The sequence below is a fragment of the Garra rufa genome, chromosome 22 (assembly GCF_049309525.1).
Source record: "Garra rufa chromosome 22, GarRuf1.0, whole genome shotgun sequence".
Taxonomy (NCBI): domain Eukaryota; kingdom Metazoa; phylum Chordata; class Actinopteri; order Cypriniformes; family Cyprinidae; genus Garra; species Garra rufa.
Window position 1 is genome coordinate 7947332 of NC_133382.1, and position 18043 is coordinate 7965374.

The 18043-nt window shown below is 33.7% G+C and overlaps 1 protein-coding gene across 1 annotated transcript in view; it reads left to right on the top strand.

The window, feature by feature from the left end:
• LOC141298250 (cGMP-dependent protein kinase 1-like) overlaps positions 1-18043 on the top strand; it is a 269682-nt gene that overhangs the window by 1856 nt on the left and 249783 nt on the right. The window contains exon 2 of the mRNA XM_073828761.1: positions 14361-14527. Coding sequence (XP_073684862.1) covers positions 14361-14527 — 167 coding nt within the window. The remainder of the gene's footprint in view (positions 1-14360; positions 14528-18043) is intronic.

An 18043-nucleotide genomic window follows, 5' to 3' on the forward strand; every position in this document is an offset into this window, starting at 1 on the left:
ATATATATATATATATATATATATATATATATATATATATATATATATATATATATATATATATATATATATATATATATATATATATATATATATATATATATATATATATATATATATATATATATATATATATATATATATATATATATATATATATATATATATATATATATATATATATATATATATATATATATATATATATATATATATATATATATATATATATATATATATATATATATATATATATATATATATATATATATATATATATATATATATATATATATATATATATATATATATATATATATATATATGACCCTGGACTACAAAACCAGTCATAATGGTAATTTTTTTTGACATTTAGATTTATGCATCATCTGAAAGCTGAATAAATAAGCTTTCCATTGATGTATGGTTTGTTAGGATATGACAAATATTTGAAAATCTGGATTCTGAAGGTGCCAAAAAATCAACATATTGAGAAAATCGCCATTTAAGTTGTCCAAATGAAGTTCTTTCTTTCATATATTACGGTAGGAAAATTACAAAATATCTTTATTTAATATCCTAATGATGTTTGGCATATGTTTTGTGGTCCAGGTTTATAAGAGATTCAACTTGATTTAAGTCAGTTTAATATAAGTTGTTGAAATGACTTGTACAACCAAGTTGATTATACTTAAAAATTTAAGGTTGCAGATGAAAGCTTTTAAGTTATAAAATATAGAAGATAAATATAAGATAAAAAAATCTATAAACTTTGCAATTGCTAAAATAAAATATTTTCAAGTGTGTTTTTATATATTAATTGTAAATAAATATAAATATAAATATATAAAAACATAAACTTGAAAATATTTTATTTTAACAATTGCAAAGTTCAATTTTCTTGGTATATTAAAATAACTAAAACTGAAATAAAATGAATGAAAACTAAATAGAGATTTGAGAAATTACAAGAAAACATTCTAGAAAATTATTTAAACTTGTTCAGCTTTATTGTGCTTGTGTAGAGCAAGCCTAACAAGAACTGAGTAGTAATATAGCATAGCATAGTCTATAAATAAATTACGGTAAAGTAAAAGTTGTTAAAGTCCAAAAGACATATGTATGTAATTTAGTTTAGAATAGTATAATGTGCCAAATGAAAATATTTAATAAATATTAAAGGATATACAGTGGGGTCGTAAAGTCTGGGACCACATTCAAAATCTGGGAACCAAAACCTATAAAAGAGCAGTAAGTTTTAGAAAAAATGTAAAGGAAAAAAACTTAAAATGAAGATTAAATATTTGATTTGCAACATTTTGATCAAAAAGCACATTTGTGACACTGACCGTGTGAACTCTATGTACAGACAGTCAGACGTTATTGTTTCCATTGAAGCGTTAAATCTCAAATCATGCTGGAGAACATCAGGTTTTGGTCATATCAGCACTAGTTCTGCTATCAAAACAATAAAGATCCCAATCCCACTGAAGAATGTAAGTTTATATAAGGCAGTATATGATTAACATATATATTGTCTAATAGTCCTTTCACAATTGCTTTAAGAAAATCTTTCAGTCTCAGATATCAGCCAAAAAGGTGTACATACAATTTTAAGCATTTGAAAGTGAAAGCTATATATAATGTGTTCAGTGAAACGGCATGATGATCTCTAATGAAATGCACACAACTGGAAAGCGGAGTTGATTCTTAGCACCGTCGAGAATCTTTTCATCTTCTCCTCAGCTGGATCTCTAGAGCGGTATTATCCAAAAGCCCCCCTCATCCACCAGCAATGCCATCATTTTCTTGTGCAACTCATCTCCATCTACTCTCAGTGTCTGTTCTTTCACAGTTTGTGAGCATTTCAGTTCTCCCTGTGTTTATGTCTGGTGAATATTTACTCTTGTTGCTGAGTGGATTTTGGTCAAGAGCCAGATGCCTACTATCCTTGTGAAGACGTCACATTCTTTTGTGCTGGCATTCATAAATGCTGATGGTACACGCAAGACTTATTTCACTTGAACAATAACTATGCATGAAACCATTTGATGATTCATGCTCATATTTTTTTAATTGACATGTATTACTTTATTAATGGAAGGCTGGATGTATAGAGTGAAACCTTGTGATCCCCAGCTGTTATTTTATTTAAAATTGAATCTCTTCAATTTATAAACCAAAGTTGAGTCTATTTTAACGGGTAAGTTAAAACTTAAAATTGGATGTTACTTGCGTAGTAGTTTTTTAAATCAAAGGTCTAAATAAAGCCACTGTCACAGAAGAAATCCACTCAGGACTAGGCAAAATGCCTAAATTTACTGATTGAATTCTTCATTCTTGCAAATGCTTTTTTATATCCAGTAGGTATTATATAAATATGAATTTCATTGTGCAGTGTAATCTGTATCTTTAATTGTAATGAGAGTTTTTGCAATAGTGCACAACTCATTCAAGGAACTGAATTGACAGCTCCAGTAATTATAAACGGAACAGTGTTTGCTTTCTTTTTTATGTCATTTATTCACAATAATTTATCATGCTGCTAAAAAGAAAAATGTGAAGTTGATCATGTAGTCACTGTTTTGATTTATAGCAGCTACAACCACAGCCAGACCTTCTTTTCTGTGTTTACGGATGTGAAGTTAACACATGCAAACAAATCACGTAAGCCTGGATTTCTCTCCAAAACCAACCAGACAGTGCAATCTTGTAGGTTTACAGTAGTAAGTAGTGGTAGGCTGTATAAATTACTTAGAGATTAATAAATTATTAGATAGTGCATTTTACAAGAAAATATTGTTTTAGTCATTCTACATCAAAATGTCAGATTTAATTCAATGTGTTACTTGCTTTTTTGGTAATTTACTAGTGTTTTTTTTTGAGTTTGTAAACATGGGTTTGATATTCATATGTATGTATTCATAGTTTTTTGGTCGTTTTAGTTTTTTTAAGCCAAATTTTGTTTAAAGATAGTACATCATGTGATGTGACTGAAATTATATTTATAAAATAAATTAATATAATTAAAAATAAATAAATAAAAAGAATTGCCACATATAAAATCAGAATTACAGGATATCAACTCAATTGCGAGAAATAAAGTCAGAATTGCTAGATATAAAGTCAGAATTATGGGATATAAACTCAATTGTGAGAAATAAAGTCAGATTTGCTAGATATAAAGTCAGAATTACGGGATATAAACTCAATTGTGAGAAATAAAGTCAGAATTGCTAGATAGATATAAAGTCAGAATTACAGGATATAAACTCAATTGCGAGAAATAAAGTCAGAACTGCTAGATATAAAGTCAGAATTATAGGATATAAACTCAAGTCAATTGTGACAAATAAAGTCAGAATTGCTAGATATAAAGTCAGAATTATGGGACATAAACTCAAATGTGAGAAATAAAGTCAGATTTGCTAGATATAAAGTCAGAATTACAGGATATAAACTCAATTGCGAGAAATAAAGTCAGAATTGCTAGATATAAAGTCAGAATTATAGGATATAAACTCAATTTTTATATCAGAATCAGAAATTTTTATGAGAATCAGAAATTTTGACGAGGTATAATTGCTCTCGGCTTCAAAGTTAAAATGATTTGCAACTGTCGCTTTGTCGCGTCCAGCAGAGATGTCACTGACACTGCCCTCCGCTGAACTGCGGCATTCTGGCGCCTCAGTCTTGGTATACTGTACAACAGCATACATTCACAAATGATAACTCAGCGGCAGAGTTCCACTCAACGCAGGGGCATAATTTCCACTTGGGGCTTTTTAAAAATCCTGTTTGTGTCCTCCCACTTTCAAATGGTTTTGTAAAATTAATGTCTTGTATTGTAGAATGCATGCACAACGCCGCTGATTCGCGCGTTCGTTAAAATGAAACCAAAAGTAAAACGCGCACACGCATTCAAAAGCAATTTTAATACCCCACGTTTAGAGATCGACTCCCCAATGCGCGCAAATTAGGCTACATAAAATATCTAGGCTGTCATTAGTATGTGGGCTATAATCAGTTGTGTAGTTTTCTATAGCTTTGTATCATGATGGGAAAATTCGGTCTCTATTTGCACTTTGAATATTGAAACAGTAGCCTACTTTGATTATGGCTGCATTTATTGCCTACACGACTAAGAAAGAACTGTGTCGTTTATTTTTTGTTATTTATACTGTAAATTCTTTAAAAATGCAGTGGCTGCCTGTAATTTAAACGGCTGTACTTACAATAGAGAAAATAAACATCTTGTTCATGTACTCATGTTTTCATTCATTCCTGTCCCTTGTTTAAGGCGTAAAATAAATATATAAAAAAGGCTCTCAGAATTAGCCCATTTGCTTGAAAAACATCTGCAATCAGAATCAGCCATGAAGAATCAAGATCGGCACATTACTAAAAATAAATTGGGTGCTCCTATATTTTTTTTTGGTGCTCCTAACTTTTTGAAGTTGGGAGTACCAGTGCTACCAAGTAAAAAAGTTAATTTCAAGCCCTGCTATGCCTTAGGACGGCATGAAACCCCCCCAAAATAAACAAATAAAGAAATAACAGAGAGAATTATAATAATAACAGTTATTCTCCCTGTGCTATTTTTTAATGTTTGAAGTGTTGCATGTGTTTTTGTCCTGTAGCTTTTTTTTTTTTTTTTTTTAACTAAGCATACATTTTTCATTATGTTTAGTAAAATCATTTATTAGTCTTAGGTGGGATAGGTACTTTCGGGAGGGGGCGCCAGACCTTTTAAAGGTTTAAAGGGGGGCGCAAGCAAAAAAGTTTGAGAACCACTGGGTTATACACTCAATTGCGAGAAATAAAGTCAGAATTGCTAGATATAAAGTCAGAATTACTGGATATAAACTTAATTGTGAGAAATAAAGTCAGAATTGCTAGATATAAAGTTAGAATTACGGGTTATAAACTCAATTGCGAGAAATAAAGTCAGAATTATAGGATATAAAGTCAGAATTACGGGATATAAGCTCAATTGCGAGAAATAAAGTCAAAATTGCTAGATATAAAGTCAGAATTACGGGATATAAACTCAATTGTGAGAAATAAAGTCAGAATTGCTAGATATAAAGTCAGAATTACGGGATATCAACTCAATTGCTAGAAATAAAGTCAGAATTGCTAGATATAAAGTCAGAATTATGGGATATAAACTCAATTGTAAGAAATAAAGTCAGAATTGCTAAAGTCAGAATTACGGTATATAAACTCAACTGCAATAAATAAAGTCAGAATTGCTAGATATAAAGTCAGAATTACAGGATATAAATTTTATTGCAAGATATAAAGTCAGAATTGCGATATGAACTCGCAATTCTGACTTTTTTTGTGCAATTGCAACTATGTATCTCACAATTCTTTTTTGTCAGAATTGTAAGATATAAACGTGCAATTGTGTGGACTTTTAAATTCCAGTTCTGAGGAGAAAAAAGACTGGTATGTTTACAGAACTGAAAGTTTAAATCTCACGATTCTGACTTAATAATTTGCAATTGTGAGTTTATGTCATAATTCTGCCATCATTTCTCAGAAGAGTTTATATCTCGCAATTGTGACTTTATAACTCGCAATTGTGACTTTATATCTCACAATTCTGAGAAATTCTGAGTTTGTATCATGCAATTCTGAGAAAAAAGTCAAAGTTTTTTTTTCAGTGGTGGAACAGCCTTTCAGCTGCAGTCCCAGGTCGTGCACTAAAAGCTGACTAAATTTGCTTGCACAAAATATTATGCACAGACTTTTTTTTTTTTTTGGAAACTGGGGATTGGTTGCAATCTATTCTAATTGCCCCAAAACAGAAATAGTGTAAGCAATTTTACATCTATTGCAAGAACAATTCACCCCATGGAATACTTTAAAGCACAGCAGTTATATAGAGGCTACAATTGCACTTCTTTTGTCCTTAATTGCACTGATGCACAACACTGACCTTTAAAAACAAATGCTGTAACACCTGACATTTGTTTTAGTGTTTGTTAGAGACGCGACGAACAAACATGAGTCGGGTCCAGAGAGTGTCTTCACATTGTTCTCTCCCACTCTGGGGCCCCGGTGAAGTTTTGCGGAATGTATCCATCTTGCTTCCCACCAAAAGAGCATATTTTCTCCTTTTATGGAAACGGCTCAGTGTTGTTCTCTGTGTCTGGGCAGACATGAATCTTTGTTAAACAAAAGAGTGGAGAGTGGGTTAAGAAGAGCTGTAAAAGCGTGCTGAGAGGGAAGGACTGTTAGGTAGGAGATGGCAACACATACTGCAAGTGTGCCAATCTACACTATCTGCCAGGCTTTCTGAAGTTATTCAGCATGGCTCAACAAAGCCGTGCTCCATCTGGCTTCAAAATCACTTCGGCATTCCACCGAGCGGCCTGCCAGGACACCATAATGATGCCTCAAATATCAAAGACTCTGATTAAATTGAGGCTCCTGATGCGAGGTGGCATTTTCTGCGCTTTTTGCTATGGTAACCCCTTCAGAGCAATACTGTTGTCCATCTCTCAAGACTTTGAAATCTGTCCGTCTCCTGAGCTCAAAGAGAAATTCTGGTGTTGGCCATTTGGTTTGTTTTAATGAACATGGGGAAACAGGGGCTAATGAGCATGGTTTCTGTTTTTATTCTGCCCCTTTTAATTTCAAAAGCATCATTTTGATTTCGGCCAGCACTGTTAGGCTTCGGTCCACATAGGCTTTTTCTGGTAAATGAGCCTTTGGGAACTGTAGAGCTAAAATTAGGCAAACAAGAAGGAATTGCACTCTTGCATGAGAACACTGTCACTCTATAAGATACAGTGTCAGCGGCCTTTATTCTTGTGATTGTGGCCTGATTGTGATCTGCTAAGTGAGCTACTTGTAAATGATTTATGGATTAGCGATTTGCTATTCAAAATATGCCATGATACAAACAGTCTGATATGGTATTGCGTGGGACGTGGAGAACAGGGTAGGTAAATTTTGAGCTAAAGCTTTCATGTCAACATGAAATCAGAACTGACAATCACAATCCCCAATTTCCAGTAAAGTAAGTCCCACGTTCTAAAACAAGTACAAAGATGAAATTAACTTTTGTTGGTTTTTAACTCCTAAAGGTCACGTTTAGGAGTGACACCCGCATTTAAAGGGATAGTTCACTCAAAAATGAAAATTCTGTCAAATCTGTCAAATAAAAATTCCTCATGTCATTCCAAACCTGCAAGACCTTCGCTCATCTTCAGAACTCAAAATGCATGTTATTGTTTATTTAGTACTGACCCGAAAACTTTTTGAATTTGAAGAGCAGGGTAAATGTAACTTATTTTGTCTTCTGGAAAACATTTAACTATCTTCTGTAGCCTCTGAAGAGTAGTGCTAAATGAAACAATTATAACATTTAGTCAAAATAAAAAAAATGTACACAATTCCATTCTGTTCAAAAGTTTTCACCCTCCACCCCCCTGGCCTTTAATGCATGGTTGTTCCATCTGGAGCATCAGTGAGCGTTTGAACCTTCTGTAATGGTTGCATATGAGTCCTTCTGTTGTCCTCAGTATGAAAAGATGGATCTCAAAATCATACAGTCATTGTTGGAAAGGGTTCAAATACACAAAAATGCTGGAAAACCAAAGAATTTGTGGGACCTGAAAGATTTTTCTGAAGAACAGCAGGCAGTTTAACTGTTCAGGACAAACAAGGGACTCATGAACAACTATCACTAAACAAACAAACAAACAAAAAAAAAAAAACAGCTGTGGATCATTCAGGTAAGAACACAGTATTAAGTATCAAGTATCAAGGGGATGTAAACTTTTGAACTGGGTAATTTTTATAAATTCAGCTATTATTTTCTCTCGTGGACTGTATGTAAACATCTTTTATGCGAAATATCTTTTTCAGGTCAGTACTAAATAAACAATAACATGCATTTTGTGTGATGCAATGAACATTTTGGAAATTCTGAAAGGTGTATGTAAACTTTTAACCTCAACTGTATTTTTGATGAAATCCGAGAACTGACCCTCCATAGACAGCAAGGGTGCTACCACTTGTGAAGGCAGAGAAACCTAGTAAGGACATCGTTAAAATAGTCCATGTGACATCAGTGGTTCAACCGTAACTTTATGACGCTACGAGAATACTTTTTGTGTGCAGTCCTCCACCATTATGAAGAGTACTACGACTCAAAACGCATGCGTGTCAAAGTCAGAGAGCTCTCGGATTTCATCAAAAATATCTTAATTTGTGTTCCAAAGATGAACAAAGGTCTTATGGTTTTGGAACAACATGTGGGTGAGTAATTCATGACAGAATTTTCATATTTGGGTGAACTATCCCTTTAAATACGAGAATGAATCCACAAATTTTCATTTTTCATGTTTGTGTATGGAACAGAACTCACTCTCGAAACTGCGATGATTGACACCATGATAACCTTAGCAGTGATCTGGCGTCTCGCACATTTGGTATCCATTATTTTTAACCATATAATTTTTACAGCGACCAAAGTCTTGATATGTTCAGTGATTTGAACTAAACCACCTTCAACAGAGTCCCCTGTGTTTTAGAAGGCTAATTTGTTGAGTGGACTCTCAAAGGGTTGCCATGTCCACTTTTTATAAGTAGGGGTTATTAAGCATCTTTGGGCTTGTTGTTTGGGCTCGGCCCATGAAGCAATCCAGTTTATGAAGTTTACGAAGTATATAGTTAAAAAAAAAAGTTTTGGTAGCATTAACGAGTCAAAACATACCCTGTGATTTCTTGCAACTTACAACTCTGATAGGAACCTCGTGTCGTTCCAAACCCCTAAGACATTCGTTCTTCTCCGGAACACAAATCAATATATTTTTGATGAAATCTAAGAGCTTTCTGACCCTGCATAGACAGCAACGCAACTACCATGGCCCAGGAAAGTAGTAAGGACACCATTAAAATAGTCCATGTGATATCAGTCGCTCCAAAGAAAACAAAAAACAACTTTATTCAATTTCTTTTCTTCCGTGTCAGTCTCAGTTCACTCTCATTAACGCACAGTGGAGCCTGATATGTAGGAAATGCACACAACAAGTATTCTTGTAGCTTCATAACATTATGGTTAAACAACTGGTTTCACATGGACTATTTTATCGATGTCCTTCCTACCTTTTAGGGCCTTGAATGTGTCAGTTGCGTTGCTGTCTATGCAGGGTCAGAAAGCTTTCAGAAAATATCTTAATTTGTGTTCTGAAGATAAACAAAGGTCTTACAGGTTTGGTATGACATGAGGGTGAGTTACTACTGAAAGATTTTTCACACTGGGTGAAGTATCCCTTTAAGACGTCATTCATTACATTTACTGACCTTTAACCCTAAAACAAAGCACAATGCACATTGGTAAAATACAATTTGAAAAATCAATATAGAAAATCAATTTATATTAACATGGTACATTATACCCAGTTTTTACAGACCTTTCCACCTGCGCCACTTTTGAGTGATCAGGTCTTACCTGTCTTCTGTTCCCCCGTCCCCTTGTCTTATTTACACCTCTCATTATTCTTGGTCGATGGCTGCCCGTGTCTGTGTGTGTGAATAATAGATTGTCTCAATGTAATGCCTTCATCAAGTATGAAAAGTAAAATGATTTGTTGTTAATCCCCCTTTCAGCGTCAGACAGAAGGAACAATCGAGGCCATATTTCTCTAGACAATTGCACGATCCGGGGATAAGAAAACAGCACATGAAATGAGTTTATAATCCTATAAGTGTTCTATTAGTTTCAATCTCATGTTCCCCCTGGAATTCACATGCATACAAATGATCACGCATATCCGCTTCTGCCATTATGATTTTGATTTGGACAGTTATTAGCCGTGATGACTCAAGAGTCTTATCAGCTGACCACAGTCAAACACGATACACATGAGGTGCATTTGGTCTTTTTCCAGATCACTAGTTCACTGGGTCTTGAGTACTGGAACAAAACAGTGAAATAAATTATTTCAATTATTTTGAAATAATCCATTCAATGTTTCTTACAAAATGTGTGTTTTTCCAATCAATGTGTTTCCAATCAGATAAAAGCGTCACATTTTGAGTTGATATTGAGGTTGTGAAAAAAATTACCTTTAATTATAAAAAACTGTAATAGTTTTGAACACTTGAATGCTTTTAAAAAAAAATGCTTTAATAAGTAAAGACAAAAAGTAATTTTTGTGCAATTATAAAAAATAGGCAAAGGTTTTTGAACCTTTCGTTTTTTTTTTAAAGAAATATCTACTGCTCACCAAGCCAGCATTTATTTGATTTAAAGTACAGCAAAAACAGTAAAATGTTAAAATATTTGTACTTTAAAAAAAATGTTTTTCAATTTGAATATTATTATATTTGAAATATAATTTATTCCTGTTATTTCAAAGCTGAATTATTAGCATCATTACTCCAGTCACATGATCCTTCAAAAATAATTCTAATATTCTGATTTGCTGCTCAAAAACATGCATTATTATTATTATGATTATGTTGAAAACAGCTGAGTAATTTTTTTTTCTTTGGTGAATAGAAAGTTCAGAAGAACAGCATTGATCTGAAATAGAAATATTTTGTAACATTATAAATGTCTTTATCATCATTGATCATTGAATGTATTAATTTCTTTCAAAAAACAAACAAACAATTATACTGACTCCAAGCTTTCACTGTAAAAAACAAAAAAAGCACAAATTGTTGAGTAAACTTAAAATAATTTGTTACCCTGCTGCCTTAAAATTTAAGTTGAATCAATTCAAATATCACTTTGTACAACTTAACATTTTAAGTTGACTAAACATTTTTGAGTTGACTTAACTTATAAGGCCACCAGGTAACAAATTATTTTAAGTTGATTCAACAAATTGTTTTTACAGTGTTTGAATGCTATATTATATAATGTTACAAAAGCAGATACATGTAATTATAAATAATTATAATATACAATTGCAGATAAATGTTGATATTTGGATCTTTATACTTAAAAAAATTATTCAACTGTTTTGAATATTGATAATAATAATTAAAATGTTTATTGAACAGCACATCAGCATATTCAAAATGATTTCTGAAGGATCATGTGACACTAAAGACTGCAGTAATGATGCTGAAAATTTAGCTTTGATCACAGGAATAAATTACATTTTAAAATACATTCAAATAGAAAACAGTTTTTTTTTTAAATTTAAAGGATCAAATAAATGCAAGCCTGGAGAGCAGATGAGACTTCTTTAAAAAACATTAAAAATCTTGCAGTTCAAAAACTTTTGACTTGACTGATGGTGCATATAAGTGCCTCAATTTTCAAACTTTTTGGTAGAATCAACCTACAGATTTCTTACTAAATAACAAATGTTGCTTTTTCAGTATTGCAGTATTTGTTTAGTCTCATATCTTAAGAATTGGTGAGTTATATTTAGTAAGAGGTCAGTTACTTATACAAAACACCATAGTTTGTAGCACCGGTGCCCACGTGGATGACAAATCAGAAACTGTGCCGATTGTTAATTTCATTAGTCCAGGCAGATCCACAGATCTTGAGGTCTTATCATCTGCCCATGGGACATTAGTGCCCAGCAGGAGTGTGTGAGTGGTAGTAACGCAGTGTATCTGAGCAGTCATCTGTCCTCCCCATGTCTTCCTCAGGCTCTAGTACTCATGCACTCTTGCACAGATGGTCCGTTCTTGCCATCATCTCTGCCACACTGCCATTTCTAATCAAAGGAGAAAAAAAGAATCCAATATTTCCACAAGCGGATCTGCTTGTGCTGTGATTGAATAATCAAATTTACCCAGTGCATGATTAAAAAATAGATTTGTGAAAGGAAACTTGGAATGCTGCGGCACTTGCAAGGCCATCTGACAAGCATTGTCCAATAAACAGTGGAGTTGTCAATGAAAATGACTCATCATGTAGAGCTAAGATGCACTGCATATGAAGGAATTCGTCCATTGACGTGGTGAGGTATTGATTGCATTCACAAACCCAGGTATGGGGGATTCTCTCTGATTATTTCAGCAGTTGACACTTTGCTGTGAGTAATCTCACACGCTGTGGTGTTGAATGGAGGTGTCTGGGATTTCAAGAAAAAAAGATTTGTGAAATTTCAGTTCTTTCGGAGGAACCCTGTAGTTTCGCTCATGGGCTTTCAAACATTTCTTGATTATTTTTTTTTAATAAACGGGGGGGGGGGGGGGGGGAATCTAACGATTTTTGTTTTGTGATTGATCTGCTTTTCAAGTGAATTGTAGAGATCGTGACCAAATTAATGTCAGTGTGTAAATATATCAATGCATTTTTCAGTTGGCAGGACTTTTTTAAATTACTAACGTGCAATAGACAAATGAGAAAGTAAAGAGTGTAAGGTGGTTTATATTAAAAGCACAATAACATGACGCCTCAAATGCCCCAAATATCAAATATATATAAAATGTCAGAATTTCCAACATGGCAGCTGTTCACACTCAGTTATGTCTTAGATAAATGAAAATAGTTGTGAGAAACTACGATGGTGTGAGTATATTACATTTGTGAATTGGGTCTTAAAGTGACAGCAGTCATAAATAGTAATCAAATGACAACGGAAAAAGAAAAATCACTTATTGATTTTGACCAAATAATTTTTGTAGTTTTGCTTATATAATTTGTAGGGCCTACTAGTTTTTATTGCTCAGTATCTTACAAACAAGTTACCGAGATACGATTATTACAGATAAGTAGACCGATAACCAATATTTTGAACTTGTGTGTGTATATATATTATATATATATATATATATACCGATAACCATAAAAATCCTTAATATCGCCACCGATAATTGGCCTGGCTGATAATTAGCCAAACCCTTGTGAAAAGACTGTGAATTGTAATTGTTCCTGAGAATTTTTTTTTGCCATATCACCCACAGATATCTTGAATCGATGTATATACACTGCCATTTTTTGTCAGTAAGATTTTTTTATGAATTTTAAAGTTATTAATTCTCATCAAGCCTGCATTTTTGATTAAAAATACAGATTTTTTTTGTTAAAATATTATTATGATATAAAACAATGTTCTTCTATTTTAGTATACATTAAACATTTATTTATTTCTGAGTTTTTCAGCATCATTACTTCAGTATTTAGTGTCACATTAACTTTCAGAAATGATTCTAATATGCTGATTTATTATCAGTGCTGGAAAGAGTTGTGTTGCTTAATATTTTTTTGGAACCTGTGATACTTTTTTCAGGTTTATTTGATGAATAAAAAGTTAAAATGAACAGCATTTATTTAAAAAAAAATTCTAATAATATACATTATTGTTCAAACTTTGGTGCTTCTTTTTTTTTTGAAAGAAATTAATATTTTTATTCAGCAAGGATGTATTAAATTGAAAAAAAAAGAGACTGATATTGTTAGAAAATATTTATATTTTGAATAAATGCTGTTCTTTTGAACTTTTTATTCATCAAATAATCCTGAAAAAACTATCACAGGTTCCAAAAATATATTTGGTAGCACAACTGTTGCCAACATTGCTAATTCTAATAATAAATCTGCATATTAGAATGATTTCTGAAGGATCATGTGACACTGAAGACTGGAGTAATGGCTGATGGAAATATCATATTGTATCAAAAATATTTTAATGTATATTAAAATAGAAACCATTACTTTATATTGTAATTACATTTTGCAGTATTATTGTTTTTTTCAGTGTTTTTAATCAAATAAATGCAGTCAAAGCATAAGATACTTTAAAAAAACATTACAAGTCTTACTGATTCCACACATTTGAACAGCAGTGTACTGGTGGTGTAAAATACAAATTACTGTCAAAATTAAGAAAAGCAAGGCCTCTGACAAAACCTTTCTTTAAATGCTTTTAAATGATTTTATCAGCAAATTGATTCTGAAGATGACCGACAACCATAGCCATAAAATGCTTAATATCGGCACCGATAATCGGCCAGGCTGATAGTTGATCGACCCTTAATGATAAGACTGTGGATTGGGATTGCTTCTGAAAAAAATGTTCTATAATATTTTTTGATATTTTTGCCATATCATCCGATATTTTGAACCGATATATATATGTCTAATGTAATAATTAAAATGAATGTCTAAATTAAGAAAATCTAAGGCCCTGACAAAAAATTTCTTTAAATGCTTTTAAATTATTTTATCAGCAAATCGGTTTTGAAGATGACGGATACCGATAACCATAAAAATGCCACTGATAATTGGCGAGGCTGATAATCGGCCCCTAGTGATAAGACTGTGGATCATGATTGTTCCTGAAAAAAATTGATATGATATTTTAGCCATATTGTCCACTCCTAATTTTAAAGTAAGTTTTTTCCTTTATTCTTGTTCTCTATAGGTCTAAAGAACTGATCAAAGAGGCCATTCTTGACAATGACTTCATGAAGAACCTGGAGCTGTCTCAGATTCAGGAGATTGTGGACTGCATGTACCCTGTGGAGTATGATAAAGAAAGTTGTATCATCAAAGAGGGCGATGTGGGCTCTCTGGTCTATGTCATGGAAGGTAAGTCATGTGAAAGTATCCTTGCTGTTTACTCTACTGTGTTTTACAAGTGTAACAGATGACTTACAGACAGGCCAGTAAACCACAAGAGGCTGTGCATTACATTGATTTTACCTCGGGTAAAAAGTATTCTTTGGAAAAACCTGTGTAACACAGAATTACATATTGCTTTACTTTGGATACTGAATACTTTATGGTAATAAATAATTTGTATTATACATGAAACTGCATTTTTATGTTTGTTTCCATTTAGCATTATTTACATGTATTATTTACCAGTATATTGGGTGAATTCAGTTTACCCAGGCCCATTTTACCATATTTTACCCTACAATACAAGTGACTTTTGCCATAGAATAGCTAATTTGGGTTCCTCAATAAACCTTTTTGTGAACAGTTTTTAAAAGGGTCCAATGGAAAGGTTTTGTGAATGTTGAAGTTTCTTCAACAAACCATTAATGCCAATTTCTAGATGATTATGCAGTTTATAGCTTCACTTTAGGGTTTGGTTTCTCCTCTGTGTAGATTAATTACCACTTGGATGTAATTGTCCTCCTCTTTATGTAAATTAAATTTTTATGATGATAAAATTTGCAATAGTTCTCACAGGCCCACTTCATTTTTATTTTTTTTTACAATGTGTTAAGTTAATGACTTATGAAAGGAAATGCTTCATGTAGTAACTCCCAAATCATATTATTTTCTGTAGAGAGTAGCAGTGGAAACCCCGTCATAGGTTCACACACCAAACTAGAGTCTGTTCAGTTATACATTTTGATTGTCACTCTAGTTTACAACCAAACAACATGACAGCAGAACCACGTTTAGCTTTCTAAAATAGGGCTGATGCTGTTTGAACGCTGGCTTACAACTAAACTCAAGGAGTAATAACCGTAGCCTTATTTAATGCACTTCCAATTTAGCTTTTCATCTCCAGGCGGCTGGTTTAAATGGTGAGTTTTATGGTCTGTTAGTGAAAGTTCGGGGGAAAAGATTTCAGACGCTTACACGTATGTCATAATATATCTCTCTTTATTTTCCGTGTCAGCAACCCGCTGCACTACTTCAAGCTGCATATTATTAACGTATATGAATACTTAGTATGTACTTCACATATACAAATGCAATGCTTATATGCTAAATGTTTAACTGAACAAACATATGAGTAAAAGACATTGTTTTCTCAGCTTTTTACATGAACTGTAATACATGTCTCTATTCAAAGAAAAATAAAATAACTATTTGTAAACAAAGTCTCAACATCCTCCCCCCCGATGAACTAGGTTCATACTCTCTTTTTAGGGTGGTTTATTTAAACTAATTCCAAGGGATATATTAACTGTACAGGTCTTCTTAACACATTGCCTGATGAAGTACGGACACTGCATGAGCGTACTAGGCCGTCTCTTCCTGAATGTAGTTTCTCGATTGTTCCCATTTTCCATGTTTGACGTGGTACTCTGTCCTCTCCAATTAAGACAACATCACCTTCTTTTAACACGGTAGCTTTTACTGAATCACTTTTATGCGCTGACTTTAAATCCATTAAATAGTCTTTTCGCCAACGGTTCCAGATGGTAGTCAGCAATTTCTGTCGGTACTTCCATCGTCGATTTGCATGTTCTTTAGTCAAGTTTGAGTAGCTGGTCTCTGAGACCACAGCTTTTGGTGGCAGAGATGTTAGTCTTTTTCCTATTAGGAAATGTGAAGGCGTCAAAGGTTGGGGCTCATCTGCTTCACTGTGTAAGTAGGAAAGTGGCCTAGAATTCAAAACTGCTTCTACTTCTGTCAAAATAGTTGTCATCTCTTCAAAGTTTAGAGAAGCTTTCCCTAGGACTTTCTTCAAACAATTTTTTACTGACCTAACAAGTCTCTCCCAAAAACCTCCCCACCAAGCAGCACGTTCTACAATGAATTTCCAAACAATGGATCTTGAAGCAAAGAATTCTGTAAGCTCAGAAATTTTAAAGGATTTCCACAGTTCTTTCAGATCTTGATCCGCCCTTTTAAATGTTTTTGCATTGTCTGAGTAAATTATTTTACACACACCTCTTCTTGCTATAAATCTTTTCAAAGCAAGTAGAAACTTCTCTGTAGTTTGGTCTGACACTAATTCTAAATGTACTGCTCGTGTAACAGCACACGTGAAAAGTGCAATGTACGCCTTTTTTTAAAAAACATTGTTCGATTTGACATACAATGGACCTGCGAAATCTACTCCTGTTACTTCAAAAGGGGAAGCTTCAGTCACTCTGCCCCTTGGCAGAGGAGCAGTGATTTGCTGAGCTGGTCTTGCTGTCAATCTTTTGCAAATTTTACAGCGTCCTAAAATGTACTTCACAAGCTGGCGACCACGTAGAATCCAGTATTTTTCTCTTACCTGAACTAGAGTATCTCTTACACCTGAATGCATCACTCTTTCATGATAACTCTGAACTAGCAATTCAGAGTATCTTGATTTTGTGGGAAGCACCCATGGGTGTTGTTCTCGAAAACTGAACTCGGATTGCTGTAGTCGTCCACCTACGCAGATTAGTCCATTCTCATCTATGAATGGGTTCAAATCCTTAATCTTTGAATCTTTGTCAACCATTTGACTTGACTTAAGTAAATGCATTTCTTTGCTGAAACTCTGTTCCTGAGTTATCTTTACCCAATATATCTCAGCTGCGATCAGTTCATTTGTTGAGAGTTCGCCTTGTATTTTACATCTGGATCGGGTATTTGTTATGAATCTCTTTATCCATGCAGTTATTCTCAACACTGTTTTCAGCTTACTGTATTTTGCTAAATCCAAGAGAGGCTCTGTTGGTTCAACACCGCCAAATTGTACGGTGACCTGATACTTGGATCTTAGCTCAGTGTTCACTTCAGCAAGGCAGGTTTCCTCAGGTTCCTTTGAGTAAGCGTGAGTAAAGGATTCTGGGCCCCACCACCAAATCCGGTTCTGTGCGAGGTCTGCTACACTTTTTCCACGTGTAGCTAAATCAGCTGGATTGTTCTTCCCATCACAATGTGACCACGATTCTGTGTTCGTGAGATTCTGAATTTCAGCTACTCTATTAGCTACAAACGGCTTCCATCTTTGTGCAGAACTCTTGATCCAGTGTAAAACAATTAGTGAATCTGTCCACATGCATATTTGGGTTTTCTCCATATTCAAGGGACGAAGCAGATTATTTCCGATCCGAGCTCCAATTAAAGCTCCCATTAACTCCAAACGTGGTAAAGTTAGCTTCTTTAATGGAGCAACTCTTGTTTTAGAGGCTACAAAACTGGTTACAGTTTCTCCACCTTCATTCTCTCCTTGCAGATAAGCAACTGCACCATATACTTTTTCACTAGCATCACAAAATATGTGTAGCTTGTGCTCATGAACGTTAGGTTGAATCTCAATTCCGTACCACCTTGGTATGTTAATTAAGCGGAGCTGTGGCACTTCACAACACCATTGAGTCCATAACTTTGACAAATCTGAAGGCAACTGTTCATCCCAGCCAAGTCCTCTTTCCCACA